Source organism: Anomalospiza imberbis, chromosome 3, assembly GCF_031753505.1.
Source record: "Anomalospiza imberbis isolate Cuckoo-Finch-1a 21T00152 chromosome 3, ASM3175350v1, whole genome shotgun sequence".
In the NCBI taxonomy this organism is placed as follows: Eukaryota; Metazoa; Chordata; class Aves; order Passeriformes; family Viduidae; genus Anomalospiza; species Anomalospiza imberbis.
In genome coordinates this window covers 24,170,229-24,186,842 of record NC_089683.1, presented here as the reverse complement: position 1 = coordinate 24,186,842, position 16,614 = coordinate 24,170,229, and the positions used below count along the sequence as shown (strand labels likewise).

The following is a 16,614-nucleotide window of genomic DNA, read 5'->3' as shown; positions in this document are numbered from 1 at the left end:
GGAGATAAATACTATGTTTGAATCTATTTGAATGCTGATCTCCACAATTCTGTTTAAATCGTGTTACTGAAGATCAGTGCTTTCCTTCAAGTATATTTGCACATGCATTTATTTGTTCAAGTAACTCCTTGGTTACTAGGGGCTGTCTTACATCACATTTGACAAAAAAGGGGCTCTTTATTTAATTGAGAGCTCACCTAGAGTTGATATATAATTAAAATATGTGTTCTAACATAACTATGGGATTGATTCTTACCTTCCCTATGCAGAACTTGTTTAAAATAACACATCCTGATAGAGTGTGTGTGACATTTTTTCAAATAGAAGTTAAATATCTTCTCCCTAAATCTCCACAAAATCCTACAAGTAGGATTATAGATTTCAAATTACTGATACTGCAAAGTGATTAAAGTATGATACTATGAGCAGAAAGTATTTGTGCATCTGACACAGGAAATAGAACACTATCAGTCTATAAAACCAAAAGTTACAAAAACCTGGAAGCGGTTTCAAGCAGGACCTAAATCTCAAATCAATCTGACATCATATCAAAATCCTCTTTCTCTTTATGTCTCATCTGGCTTTTGTTTCTTTAAGAATTTTTCCCATTCTTAGTATTTCCTGGTCAAGTTCTGAACTCACCTGTAAGTCTGTAGCAGCCCTGGAGTAAGGATGAATAAAGTTGGGGGCCCGTATCTTTCCTATGCTTCAGGATAATGAATTCAGGTCTAGAACCTGTCTGATTTAAATAAGTATATACAAAATTCTACACTCTGGCAAACCCATTTAGAGAATTTAACTCTCTGAATGTGGTGATAATAGGTGAATGTTAATTTATGATCTTGTTATTTAAAACAAAAAGGAATTACTGAATTACTTGTAGGTATATTCTTCACAGTTGGAGTATTGGTGATTATTAATAAGCAGCCATGCTGCAACCTACAATTTAGGAAGACAGATTATCCTGTGTGTTTGGTTTTGTGGCATTATATGTATTGACAAATATTAGATTTGTTGCATAATCACATAGCAATTAAATTTCACAACTGTGGTGTTTAATTTTATTTTTAGCAAGTGCTTGGCTGTAATATTTCATTGCAGTCATGGCCCCGAAGAAGAAGAATGTGAAAAAGAACAAAGCAGATATCAACGAAACTACTATCATTGTGGAAGATGGCCCCCTCAGTAAACTAAATGGCTTGAATGGACTCTTGGAAGGAGGAAATGGTTTCAGCTGCATCTCATCTGAGGTTTCCGACCCATCGTACTGCCCAAACCTGTTGGAAGGTCTAAGCAAAATGAGACAAGAAAATTTCCTTTGTGACTTGACTATCAGTACCAAAACCAAATCATTCAGTGTTCATAAGGTAGTGATGGCTTCAAGCAGTGAATACTTTCACAACATCTTAAAGAAAGATCCATCCACTCAAAGAGTGGATCTCAATGATGTGTCCCCAGTGGGTCTAGCTACTGTTATCACCTATGCTTACACTGGAAAACTTACTCTCTCACTTTACACAATAGGTAGTATTATTTCCACAGCAATTTATCTACAGATTCACACCCTTACAAAGATGTGCTGTGATTTTCTTGTCCAAGAAATCAGTGTTGAGAACTGTATGTACATTGCCAATATTGCAGAAACATATGGACTAAAAACAACCAAGGAAGCAGCGCACAAATTTATTAAAGACAACTTTATTGAATTTTCAGAAACTGATCAGTTCCTAAAACTTACTTTTGATCAGATTAATGAACTTCTGGCAGATGATGACTTACAGTTGCCTTCTGAAATTGTTGCATTCCAGATTGCAATAAAATGGCTGGAATTTGACCAAAAAAGAGTAAAGTTTGCTGCCAACCTCTTAAGTAATATCCGTTTTGGTACCATCTCAGCCCAAGACCTTGTCAATTATGTTCAAACTGTGCCAAGAATGATGCAAGATGCAGACTGCCATAAGCTCCTTGTGGATGCCATGAACTATCACTTGCTTCCCTATCACCAGAATACACTTCAGTCCAGAAGAACAAGGATCCGTGGAGGTTTCAGAGTCTTAGTTACTGTTGGGGGACGCCCTGCTTTAACAGAAAAGTCTCTTAGCAGAGATATCTTATACAGAGATCCTGAAAATGGATGGAAGAAGCTAAGTGAAATGCCTGCTAAAAGTTTTAATCAGTGTGTCACAGTGATGGATGGATTTCTCTATGTGGCTGGTGGGGAAGACCAGAATGATGCCAGGAACCAAGCCAAGCATGCAGTCAGCAATTTCTGCAGGTAACTGCTATTTCTTTAAAAGGGGTGTAGGTATCTATTCCACAGAAGGCAGGTAGATAAACTAAGCTGGCTTGTGTCATGCAACTTGAACCACTTGGATAAAGAGAAAGGGGACAATGTAGGGGAGGTATAGATGCTATTCTATATTAAACTTTGAATTAACAGAAATATACGACTGAAGTTATGCAAAAAAATTTACCATGGTTACACATGCACACTGAGAAGTGAGGAAAAACTGAGAAAATTTATTCCAAGTGAAGGAAATAGATAGGAACATAAATAGGAAGTCATGGGATGATCTAAGGAGACTTCTCAAATTTTCAAAAGCTTTTGATGCCTCACAGAAAGTTTGGAAAGACACCTTTTAGATATTATAGCCTTCACTTTCTATTCACCATTCCCCATATTTTCAACAGCGTTTATATTGAATTTCATATCTCTTTTTTAAATTATTATTATTATTATCAAGAGTTTAATGGTACCATTGCTTTAAGTCTGTCTTTTACAGTGTACCCCAAATACCTTGCTTCTAAAATTTTGCAGTTCCTATCTATAGTCATCCAAGACTGCACTGGTGATAGCAAGGTCAGAAGAGTGCATACATTATCATGCAATGTCACATGGGCAGTAGTAGTTTTTAAATAGCTCAGCCTAAAAGCTGGCAGTGCACAGTAGCTTGAAGCAAAGGCTGGGGGTGGGAAAACTTTTATCTGCCTTTTATCTACTAACAGACTATGGACATGCAATGGCATTACACAGCCACAGTCCTACTAGTGCTTCCTTTTCTGCTCCCAGAAGGAACAGTCCGCTTCTCCTGAGGACATCAACCAGTACACAAAGTTAATGAATGAGGAGCATCCTCTAAATCAATTTTAGTGTGTAATCTACTTTGTCATAAAAATATCTGCTCTCTTGACCTTCTGCCCTTAAGCTATGCCTCACATTGTCACAAGGAGTTGTGTCCTCAGTGCAGACCTTGGTTTCAGGGAGAAGGTGAGGGAATCTTCGTTGTGCCCTTAACCTTAAGCATGTCAAGTCACATAATGTGATATCACTATGTCTGTGGACTTGCAGATGACAATGCTGAATGACAATTAGTATTTACTTTCCCATAGTCTTTTTCTCATGTGATTCTCTGGTCCCCTTAGCCTGCAACAGAAATGTGTGGGTCCACTAATATACCTCACACAGCATCTTCAGGAGTCATAATTTGCCATTTCCTATTTCAAAGTTGCTCATTTAAATGTGAAGGACAAAGAATGTTATTTCAGATAGCAATGGTGTTAGAAAGCACAGATGCTCTTTCCACATAAAACTTACTCCCATGGGAGTGGCAAAGAAAGCATACTCACCATTTAGAAAGCACTAAGAGGATGCAAGTATAAATCACAACCTAAAGTTTTTAAAAACTCTCTGAGTAAATTTAGACATCTTTGCTGTAGGTGTAAATTGCAAAAGAACTTCTAAAATTTCTATTGTATCTTGAAATGATCTCTTCCCAGTATTCTAATGAGAATGTTGTACAAAATCAAATTACAGAAGAATCAGATTTGCTTCTTTAAAATAATCCCAGGTTTGAATGATACAAAAATATTTCTTCTCCAATCAAAAGCTAAATTTATTTTGAAATTTAATCAGGAATACCACTTTCATTATGCTGACTTTTAATAGGCTAATTAACTAACTAACTAGAATTCTAGCAACTTTGCTCTTGCAGCAGTGGCATAGGAGTCCTGTACAATTTACAGAGCAGTAAGTAAGACTGTTACCTTCTTTTTTGAATCCTTTCAGATATGACCCTCGTTTCAACAGCTGGATTCACTTGGCGAACATGAATCAGCGGCGCACCCACTTCAGCCTGAATGTGTTCAATGGCCTCCTCTTTGCAGTGGGAGGCCGCAACTCCGAGGGCTGCCTCTCCTCTGTCGAGTGCTACGTGCCTGCAACTAATCAGTGGCAGATGAAGGCCCCGCTGGAGGTGCCCCGGTGCTGCCATGCCAGCGCAGTGGTGGATGGCCAGATCCTGGTCACGGGAGGTTACATCAATAACGCTTACTCTCGCTCGGTGTGCATGTATGACCCCAGCAAAGATAGCTGGCAGGATAAGGCCAGCCTCAGCACCCCAAGGGGCTGGCACTGTGCAGTGTCCCTTCTGGAGAGGGTCTATGTCATGGGTGGGTCTCAGCTGGGGGGGCGAGCAGAAAGGGTTGATGTTCTCCCTGTGGAGCGTTACAGCCCATACACGGGGCAGTGGAATTACGTGGCTCCACTTCAAACCGGAGTTAGCACGGCTGGCGCCTCCACCCTTAATGGGAAAATTTATTTAGTGGGTGGCTGGAATGAAATAGAGAAAAAGTACAAGAAATGCATTCAGTGCTATAACCCAGACCTCAATGAATGGACGGAGGAAGATGAGCTGCCTGAGGCCACTGTGGGCGTATCTTGTTGTACTATATCCATGCCCAACACCAAGACAAGGGAGTCCAGGGCTAGCTCAGTCTCTTCTGTCCCAGTCAGTATCTAAAGACAGGTCTAACCAGCAAAAAGTAAAAATGTTTACCAGCACGGCAATATAATTAACCCTTTAAGTAGAATTTTTGTGCTTATTTAGAAAAAAAAATCATTGGCTTTGCAAATGTGCTTTGTAACAGTGCAAACTGGCCAGTTTTCATGAACTTTTGTACAGGTGGCATGAAACAGCACACTAGGGATAAGATCAATTTTCTTAGCAGGAAAAGAGAGTTAACTCATAACCAGAGAATTTCATTCTCTTCCTGACTTTGCCACTGACTTACTATACTCTCTGTGGCAAATCATTTAATTTCTTTATGCCTTGGTTTCCTTACCTGTAAAATTGAGATAAACTTGCTTCAGAAGATTGTTATGAGGCTCTTTAAGTTTTAAACACTTTCAGAACCCAAAATGAAAGTCAAATATGACTAGTAATAAATCTCAATATAGATCAGAAATGTGCCATGTTATCATAACATTGATCAGTTTTGTTCTTTTCTAAGAATTTTCTATTATCACAAACAGAAGGGAAAAAAAAAGGCAAACCAAAATTACCACACATAGCATGTGCATTCTTTCCTTTTGGTGCAGTGGTATTCAGAAAAACTTCTCAAAGCATTTTCCATTTCAGAAGGTAGAAAGAGTTCCTCATCTTCTGCTATGCAATCCTTTGATTCCTATATCAAATGCTTTGACATGGCTTTCAAGATCTGAATCCACAAAATACTTTAGCTCCCATAAGCACTATGGGCCAGCCTCAAGGGGGTACTTCGGGTGCCAGATGGCTCTCCTGACCTCTGTTTACACCAGGGAACATCACCTCATCCTCCTCCTCATGCCAGGGAGACACACCTCTCATTCCAGGCAGAAAAACCTGGAAGCTGAGTTTGTGCCATGAGACACCAAGGGCCAATGGCATCTGAGCATGGGGAAGATGCACAGAGCAAACTCCCTTACATTACCCAAGCAAAAAACCAGTGGAATGAGGAACAAAGATGGAGTAAAGACTTCCGGATCTGCCCTTTAGAATTTGTGTGGAAAACAGGAAATCATGGGAAAATTCCCTTAGTAGAAATAAAGAGATACCTTAACATCTTTCTTGCCAGGTGTAGGCACAACAAAACCCAAAGTAACCTTCTCCTGGGCACACCATTATGCATCTCCTTCTGAAGCCTTCATTACAGCCCTTTTTATGGAGATTTCATTCATATTATTCCAAAGGCTAGACTAATGCTCTTTGTGTTGAAGTTTTCCCAGTGAATAGAGTGGAATCTTCACTCAACTTAGTTTGCCTCCAAGAACTTTTCTTCTTGATTTCAGCATGAGGTGGGGGAATTAAGTATGAAACCTAATCCTATTCCCATAGCCAAAGGGATATGCAGACCATCATGTCCTGTGAAGTTTTGATACAAAATGACTGCTGTCAGCACAAAATGTCCACATCAACACAAAATGTCTACATATGTCTACATCCTTCTTTTGGGGAGGAAAGAGGGAAGGCAAGGAATTAAAATGATTTATTATAACCAGAAGGTCACTCACCGTAATCTGTTCATGGAGGCTTCACATTCAGTTTCCTCAGATTATCATTGACACCTCCAGGCTTCAGTGCCAATGAGAAGCCATGCTCTAAGCAATGCTTATAAGGCAGACAAATTTTTATCTCATTTGCAAAAAGGGAACACTATAAAATTGTCTGACAGTGCAGATGTTGTCAAGACAAGCATTTTCAGGACCCAAGCTCTTTGTAGCTTTGTTAAAGCTGCATATTGAGGATCAGCATGAGCGTGACATGGTATTAGAGATGAAGTAATTCACTCTGTCGGCTGGGATTAAACTCCATGGTACTCGGTTCTGTTTGCCAGTTCTAATTTAGAGTTCATCTTTGCATCCTGACTACACAATTTTAAATTTCAAATTGTATTTTTGAGTGCTGCATGTTATTAGAATATACTGCCACCAATAACTTGTGGTCAGAGTAGCACTGTCATATAATTTTCATTTAATTGGCATATAGTTGTTCTGTGTAATTCAAATAATAACTGATGTGGAACAGTGTAACAGAGTAATATTACTTTAAGTACTTATTGCTTTAAGAATAGAAAACTCTGTTCTTGCCCATTCCAGTTGTCAAAAGTTTTCCTGAAAGAGAGAAAAAATTTCTCTTTTCCCAAGTCATGACCATGTGTTCCATATAAATGCATTTAGGAAGCTCTTTAGAAATAACATCTATTCCAATATTTTTTTATAATTTTTTTTAATCCATCACATCCAATGAAGACACCTGTACCAATTCAATTATAAATGTATTCATGGTGTAGTTACTTTGTTTTTATGAAGTATCCATGAGGTTGCATTTATGAATTAAAAAAACAACTATTATGGCCTCAAACAGACATTGGATGGAATTTTCATATACAAGTGTCTCTTTTTCCCTTTAGGAATTCAGTTCCAAAATGCCATGAATAGTCAGACATTGCTACAAGCTTTCCTGTTTATGAGCTAGCACTTCATGTACATCAACAACCATCTTGTTTTTGAGAAGTAAATTATTTATGAATGATGGGCTAAGTGCAATGAAACTTCTCTCTTACTACTTAAAGGGTTAAAAACTTTGGGGGCCAAATCCTTTTCATCTTACTCACAAAAAAGGTTCCATTGACTTCAGTGGGACTGCTGAATAAGATGTACAGGATTTTGAACTCTTGGCCAAATTCTGGCAGAATAGTAGATGAAAGCGTCATACCGAGAAGGAAGACTGCTCCTCTGCCTCCAGTGCCCTTGGCTGTGACAAATCCATGAAGACATGTCCTAGGACAGGAGCCAAATACCACTGGCCATGTGTTCCTTCTGTAGCACAAGTTAGGTACATACTTCAGGCCAAAAATCTTAGGTAGATCAACGAATTGTATTGTTACCAATATAACACTACAGGTTGGCTTTACATTATTTTCTCTAAACATCTGTTTAGGCTTCAGCTGCACATTGAGCCAGGATTTGGCCCTTAATATGTGACACTATTAGCTGGACTTAATATTATGTTGAATCATGCTATGTAATGAGCTATTTGTGACATTTTATGTATGACCTTATTTTGTTAGAACTGTGAAAATTACTTGTAAGTTCTGTTTTATGGGATGGTGTTCTTTCATTGTCTGGTACCGTATATTCGATCTCTACATGTTTAATAATGACATCTCAGTTGAACTTGAAATACTGTGTATACCAAAAAGAAGTTCTAAAGTACAAGGAAGTACTGTATATAGTAATATTAAGTAGAGCAGAGGACTTCCAACTGTATGAGATGCAAACTGTTAAAGCATTACAGAGATCTTCTTTAATGCTATACTAGTAGTAGGGAAAAAACCCAAACAAACAAAACAAATTAATATAAGCTCTTATCCTCAAAATTCTGTATAAAATGTCCATGTATTTTATACTTGACACCTGTGCTTCAAATTCAGATCTGAAAAATAACCTTTCTTCAGTCTGTGAGAGAAGCACTTTGCAAAGGTTTGTTTTCTTGTTTATTCCTGACTGTTTAGTTGTATGGGAGAGTGTGTTAGAGATTGTGAGGGGGAAACTTACTGTTGGAAAGTTGTGCTGAAAGGAAGATGTTGTGTTTAGTTCTTAATCAAGATCATGATAATTTAATCTCTTCTTGAAGTTAACCTGCAAAATCATCTATGGATCAGTTAAGAGTCCAGTAAACTCGAATCCTTCAAAGAGGGAAGCAGGCAAAATTAGCATCAACCAAACTCACGAAGTATTGAAAAGGGCTTTGTGTTGAGATTTTTATTGGCAGTTCTTGCAGAAAAAAGGGATGCAATGAATGAAATGACTGAGTAAGAACATTTATATCATCCTGAATCCTAGATTAGTTTATCTCACAGTTCTAACTCTTACCAAATCATACTGGGTTTAGGAGCAGTTTTTCTTTAGCAGCAGCTAGGCTTGGTAATTCTAGTTACAAACCCAGCAGTCACACAAATAGTTTTATGAGCATGCATACATTCTTGCATTCAGTGGGACTTCTGCTACAGAAATTACTCTCAAGGATTTATATTTGGAAAAATAAAATATAATAACTAAATTCATGAACAGGCAAACATCAGTGTCTAATTATAGCCAACATGAGGGTGTTAGACTGATCCTCAACATCACCATTCACTTACCATATCAGCACATGGCATTTTTTGAGACTCAATTACCCTGTAAGGATAGTATTTCCTTGGAATGGCTGCTCAATGAAATCCTATGCATACTCCAAAGGTTTTTTTTTGTGCAACATACAGGATGGGAGGTGCTCTAGTCCATGGAAAGGCCAAAATGGAGCCACTTAGAACCGTCAGAAAACTAAGATTTTGTTCCCAGTCCTCAAGGATGTTTGAGAAAAATGTGCTGGAAAGAAGCACCTACTTCAACACATATCTTTCCATAAGCAGCTTTGCTTAGATTCTGTTACTGAGATTTTCAACATCTTTCTAATGAAAAGCAAAGATCAATTTTCAATTGTCTGTAATTTCAATTCTCAGTTGAACTGAATTTTCAGTCCATTTTAACTGTTTAGCTGAGCTGGCAGATCTTTTTCAAAGTCTGAATTCACCTGCTCAGAGAATGCAATTGGAGCCAGTAGTCCTACTATAGGTTCTTGACCTTTTTACAATGAATCTTCTCTATTGTCAAAGATTTGCTTTGTATAAATACTCATTGTAATGAGTATAAGCACATTGTAATGCACAGATTTATACTTTGGCTTCTCCTTGAAAGAGGAAGATCTCTTGTCTCTTTTAGTTTTTCTTTTCTTATCCATAACTGAGTGACTGTCAGAACACCAAAGAAGATGCACAGATGTGAACAGTGCATAAAAGCTCAACTGTGAATCTATAAAAATCTCATGGCTGGTGGCCACAATAAAGAAAAGGACACATTCTGAAATGCCTGCTGGATAAAAAAAGGTGAAACATCACAGAATCACAGAATATTCTGAATTGGAAGGGACCCATAAGGATCACAGACTCCAACTTCAAAGTGAATGGCCTGTATGGGGATCAGACACACAACCTTGTTAAGAAATGAGTTGCTGGTGCTCATTTGCAAGTGTGACCCTGCACAGAGCTCTATTCCTAGAAGTTCCCTAAAGAATAAAGGAAAATACATGCAATTCTATACAGCTGGTGTGAGATATTTGGTTAATACCACATAAGTTTTGCCATGCAAAAGACATAATTGTCTCAATGAAAATTTTCAATAACAATATAGGCAATTAATAAACTTATGAGGAATAGGCAATTTCTGTTGGTAAGAATGGGAACACACACATTTAGATACACTGTGAAAGGAAGATGTTGTTACTCTAATTGCAGTCTTATCAGTTCCTTTATTGACAAGAAAAGTTAAAAATATAACTTATTTGTATGAAGCATTTTCCTAGCTTATAAGTGTTAGATTGCTTATACAGAAAGGTTTTCTAAGTGTACACTTTAAAGATGGACTGTGATAACACAAGGGAACATAATACAACAGAAAAAAAATCTGTTAAGTGTAATGTGAGAATGTTACTACTTAAAAACTAAAATTTGTAGTGCAGTAAGTTGTCATTAAGAGGAAAACAGCATGTTGGTATTTTTCATTGTGTGCTTTAAATAAAACTGTTGACACATGACACAAACAAATTATTGTAAAATCAGTTGAGAACTGCGCGACTGCCTTTCTGACAAACGCCTGGTTGCACTTGAAATATGCTTTGTTTTCTGAGCCCTGGGCTGATCCTTGCTTTCATATCAGCCAACTGGAATGTTTGTTACATCCATGCTGTCAAACCACCTTCACAATAAGCTGCACAATGTGACACTGGCGCTACTTTTATTTTTTCCATTTTATAACAAAGACAACAACTTGCTTTTTTGCAATTAATTAACTTCACAGTCTTTTGTAATCAAAATGCCTAACAAGAAGTGATGATAAATCAGATGTCTGACTAGCAACTGAATAGGTTTTCATTTGGATTGTATGGCTAACAGTACCAAAAATAAAAACATCTAAATTTCAAGAAAAAAAATTAGTCCAAATTCTGAAAAGCAATTAGGTTGTGCTACAGATGAGAGGGTTTGATATGTCAAAAATTGTTCCCTGTGTTGTGACACCAAGGACTTGGTTCAAAGTATGATTCTATAGGTCACAACCTGAAGGGTTACCTGGCCTGTGGCTGTGCGGAGGTCAGCACTGTGGGTTCCTAAGATTCCATGACACACAAGGACACAGAGGCTTTATCCTCTAAAATTTTCTACTTCATTACAGAATCCCACAAAGATCACTGCTAGCAAGTATACCAATAGTTATTACAGCCAATATGAAGATTAATAAAGTGAACATGAATGAATATGAATTAATATGGATGAATATGAATTAATATTAATTAATATGGATGTCAAGCTATTACAATTATTATCAGCAATCAATAATATCAGTCAATAGTATGCTGTCAATCAATACTAGCATCAAGCAGTATGGTAGTACACCCAATGACAGCAACAGCCAAGTAGGTGTGTGCTACTACAATTACTGGAGCTTGCCACTGAAACAAACTGATCAACACTAATATAACAGCAAATATGCTTAATATATAGAATATTTACTGTCAGAAAATTATCCAGACCTAAGAAGAAGCCAAACCAGCCCAAAAGGGAGGAACAAACTGATCCTTGAGGGGACACCCAACCATCCCCAAAAGAAGGGAAGAAAGACCCAAGCAGTAAGACAACAGAGTTTCCCTTCAGAACAGATCCCTGACACAGAGTGTGGAGTCAGCCAGCATTCCCACTGAATCCAGGAGAATGGACAGTTCATGTGGGATTCAGCTGGGAAGTTCTCGGAGGAAAACAACTTTAGTCTGTTTTATAACAGAGAGACATTAAGTGTGTGTAGATATTCTGCTTTGAGAATCTAATAAATTATGTTAATCTCTGATTTTCACCTCTAACAGGCAATAGATGATTCTGTTTTCTGATATTTTTACAGCAGTTTTATATCTCTACATTGTTTTCCAATTTCTCAGGCAGTAAATTGTCATTACAGTCTCTTGGGTTTGCACTTATTCCTGATACCTTGGGATGTCTCTGTTCTCTAAGTCCTTGGCTGCACTTTTCAAGAATGCTTGCAGTTCCTAGACCTAGTCCTCAGCCTCACAATTCCAGGCTGGCAGACCTTTCTCTCTCATGATTTTCAACTAACAATTTTTCTGTACAGCAATTTTCCTCTTCTAAACAGGTTGCTCACAGCTGGGAGAGCCAAGGCAGCCAGGTGAGTCTGCTGGGTCTGAACCAGGACCCGTGCACATCTGGAGCAGCAGCTGGGCTCCTTAGGGCACCTGAAAAGCCACTGCATGCCTGTGAGTGTGCTTACCTGCACATCAAGTCTGAGAATCAGGACTCAGTTGTTTGTCTCAGACGCCCCAGGTGCTGCAGAGCATTTCAAATGGCACTGGGTGTCCAGCTATGGCTTGACTTAGAGTCAAGCCTGGAGAAGGGGGCTTATTTGCCCCTCTGCTCTCCACGCTGCAGTCCAGAGTGAATGGCTGACCTGTGTGTATGCTGATATGTCCACTAGTCCTGGCTGCCTTGGGTAGTGATGAGGATTTTGAGGAAACAAAAGGGATTATTTTGCTTCAAAATTCAAGGATGGTTTTGAAGAGTCAAGCCGTGAGTCTGTATTGTAAAAACTGCTAGAATTAGACTATAATTAGACTGTGTTATAAAAGCAAAAATATTTTAAGGAAGTCTTGACAAATGCATTATTTGCCAGCATTACTAAAGTAAACATGGATTAAAGTAGAAACTATCTGGATCCTTTATTTCTTCTATTTGCCTTGTTACTTAAGGGCTGGAGAAAACTTCTTTTTCTGTATTGCAGTTATGTTTTAGAGCTGATTATGTCATCATTTCCCTTCAAAAACAGTTAAATAATATGAGTGAGCTATTTACTTGGCGAAAGCTGGTTTTCTGTGAATTATCCATAATTTAGCTCTAGGTCTTGCATAGATTTATGGTGTCCATTACAGCAACTTAAACCCAGTATGTAGAGGCCTATAAATTGGTATGCTGCTTGTTTTAATGGAATGCTTATCAGATAAATGTTACTCAATCCTATGGCACTGTATTCTTTTTTTCATTTGAAGGACACCATGTATTTTATAAGTAAAATTCCTAAGTAGCACAAGAAATTCCACCTGAATATGAGGAAGAACTTAACTGTGCAGGTGACCGTGCACTGGAACAGGTTGCCCAGAGAAGCTGTAGAGTATCCTTCACTCAAGAATCATCTGGACACAGTCCTATGCCATGTACTCTAGGATGACCTGCTTAGGCAGGAGGCTGGACCAGATGACCCTCTGTGGTCCCTTTCAACCTGTCCCACCCCATGATTCTCTGATTCTGTGAGAATAGCTAAGATGAGTAGGGTCAGAATTCTGCTGAATTTAATTAGAAACAGCAAATTGAACAGACTGCTTTTGTTTTGTGTTATTTTTGTATGGGATTATCCTGAGCCAAACAGTAAATTTATTGAAGTTACTTCTCTAAATGAAGTAATAAATTCAGATTAAAGGTCTTTCAGTCTGCAATTTGTGTTCTTTTCAGTGAAAGCAGCCACACAACAAATCACGACTTCTCATTCTGTGTAGGGTAATACCACCTTTTAACTACGGTGCAAACGGTTATGCAAGGGAGTATCTTTGATAAAGCTGCTCTCCAAATTGTTACTCAGAAAACCAGGAACACCATGTTGCTTTACTGAACGTAGCAAAGCCTGTCTTTCGCAGCCTGGCCTAATGTCAGCTGAGCGCGTCTATTTCTTACCTTTAGTCAAGGGCACAGGGCTTGCCCAGTCAATTTAGTTTCAATCCTCAATTCGGTGCCTGATGCTCACGCATCCCGAAGGATCATCACTCTACGCGGGATCTCTGAAGGGTTTTGCTCTCCCGAACTGTTCCGGGAAGGAGGCACTGGAGGGCACCAGAGGCCGGGGATGGCGCCGGGCTCCCAGCGGGCGACAAGCTGGGACAGCCGGGGACGGGCCCTGCGGCAGAGCCGGAGCTGACGTGTCCCTGCCAGCCCGGGCAGGCGGCCGTGCTGCGGCCGCGGCGACAAGGGTGTCCCACTGGGAAGCCGACGGCAGTGCCAGGGGAAGGGCGGAGGGAAAGCCAGCAAATGCTTATTTCAGCCAGCACTGCTGGAGGCTCCGGGGACGCGGGAGAAAGAGGGGAAGAACATTCAAGTCAAGAGTTATTGCATCATGTAAAAATGTGCATTTCAGCAGTGGTCTGCCCACTGCCCCTTCTCTCGTGTCCATCTATTGTCCGTAAACATCCTGGGAGTAAAGATTCGTACCTCTGGATGATCCTAGCAGGCTCTTGCCATGATCCTAAAAAAGAAGAGTGCAATTCAACAAGGATGAGATGAAAAAATTCCCATTTGCTAAAATCAAAGTGTACAACGTTGCATGAGGTTTGACAACATTAGCATCAGGGAACTGTTTATTGGATTCAGAATGAATTTCTGGTCACCGCAAGAGAGTACCTACCATCCCTGCTTTCACAGGGAGAAGCATATAGTCTTGACTGGGGAGGACATACATCTTTCATGGTTTTGGCTCACGCCAAGGGACTTGGTTTGCATGTTGCAGATACATGATCTCACCATCAACCTATCTGAAGGTTTTTCAGTCACCTCTGTCAGAGCTGTTCCAGTTTTAATTCATAACTTAATACTTATCACCCTTGCAGGGTAGGGAATACATTTCTTTTCAGCTTCTCAAGCCAGTCTGCTATATACTGGACAAGTTCTTGCAAGAACATGTTTTGCTTTCATCCCAGTGCAGTATGAACACATTTTTTAAATTACTGACATTTAGCAGATGGGAAAAATAGTTATTTCCTATGTTGCTGGGAGAATGGTGCAGCCAACAGATTCCTGGCCCAGCTGCTGCTCTAAAGCTGTTATGCTGGTCACTGCATACACTTGAGAGTTCAGCCAGTGAATTATGGTTTGCTATAATAAGAATATTTTGCTTTCCATTAGATCACAGTTGGTGGAACAACAGCAAATGCACTGAAGCCGCCAAAATGGCCTCAGTGACATTTCAGGGTCCCTTTGCTTCATTGCTGGTGTCAAACAAGTTCTGGCAAAAGAACACCTTGGCAGCATTGTCAGAAGTAACACGTCGGCTCTTCTGATGTGGTAGGCCAGGTGAACTGCACAGCACTTAGACTGCAAAGGAATCTTAACAAAGCTGAAAAAATGAAAGTGAAGATCATAAATCATGTATTAAAACTCAATGCAGAGCTCTCTTAAAGTGTTATGTGAGTAATAACACCTTAAGATGTTAGCAGCAGCTTGAATTCTTCTCACAAAATTCTTTGAAACAAAAGATACACCTGTCTCCTGGATGGAAATTGTTGCAGGGAATCACAGCAAAGAGACAGGTTCATGCAGCAGAAGCAAAGCAGGAGGATCAGTTTGGGTCACTACCCAGAAGTGGGATCTGTTCATATGAGAAGTAAGTGTTCAAAGAATTCCCATATGATCATATCTCTTTGGAAGGGCGGACCACTTAAAAAGGCCAGATCAGTCATGCAAGTCATGAAGCTGAGGACTTGCAGGTATTAGCTGCTGTGTAAGCTAAATGCTTTCATATCTGCCACTGGTCTGAAACACTGAGGACAACCCAAGGTCAGGAAGCATAAATTTAGACATCTATATATGCACTAGACATTAAACCTTCAGTTACAGGCAGTACAGTCAAAGGTACACTGTCAGCCAATGCAGGCACATAAAGTGATTTATTTGGTCACCCACAAGTCCTACTGTCGGATAACCCAAGTTGCTCCTTAGGCTTTACTGACTGTATTGGCTCGAGACTAGATTCACACATAAATGTCCAGCACTGCCTGTGTGCTGGGTGGGTGTCCTGTCTGGCACCCAGCCACCCCAAAATGATGTGGGTTTCCTTTATATTTTAAGTGCCAGGCACATCTCAGACTTCTTAAATTCATCCAAAGGCACTAACATTTAGGCAAATGAATCAAACTACTGGTTTCCACTGATCCCTTGATCTCCACAGTCAAAATAAAGACAGCAAGCATGTTTATATCTTTACCTACATGTAGACATGTTAATTTAAGAGCCTCTGTCTTGATATTACCTGTTTTTCTCTGCCCTTGAAAATTTTGTTGGCTAAAAGTTTCATTTTGAGGCTGTTGTGTCTTTTAATTTTAGAAGCTCTCGTGCTTTGTTTCACTTACCTGAAATATGTCCATCAACAGTTCACATTCTCAAGACTTAACAGGCTGGTGCAGAACAAATGCATGTGCACACAGGTAGCTCTAGAGACTGCATTCAAATTTTCCTGACTCTGGCTTACTTGTGTTTTGCCAGAAAATCCCTGGAAGGCAGCCTTGTGCCCTCCTTCAGCATACAGGGACAAAAATTGTACTTATGGGGAGTTATGGGTGACATGAGAATTAATGTGTTCAAGAACATCAGAAAAAAACCAGTAAAATGAGTTCAAAGGAATGGTCAGTATTAATAACCAAGGACATGTACAGAAGCAGTCAGACTGGAAAATGCTGAGGGATGACTTGTTCATTTATATCATGACCAGAAGGCCTCTGCTCCCTCTGCAAGAGGATGGCAGCAAGGATGTCATATGGACCATGCTTCCTTCCACTGTGCCATGAGGAAGATGAGGATACCCAAACAGAGGTATCATGGACAAAAGACAACAACCTTGCCAAAGTTTTATGGAGAACAAAGCTTTTGAGGTTGAGATGA

At 39.4% G+C, this 16,614-nt stretch overlaps 1 protein-coding gene across 1 annotated transcript; it reads left to right on the top strand.

Moving 5' to 3' along the window:
- The first annotated feature begins 1,103 nt into the window (after positions 1 to 1,103).
- KLHL31 (kelch like family member 31) lies at positions 1,104 to 9,955 on the top strand. Its single transcript, XM_068183655.1, has 2 exons — positions 1,104 to 2,275; positions 4,067 to 9,955. Exons 1-2 carry the CDS (start codon positions 1,104 to 1,106, stop codon positions 4,797 to 4,799), a joined length of 1,905 nt encoding a protein of 634 aa, XP_068039756.1. The 3' UTR covers positions 4,800 to 9,955.
- Positions 9,956 to 16,614: the final 6,659 nt, after the last annotated feature.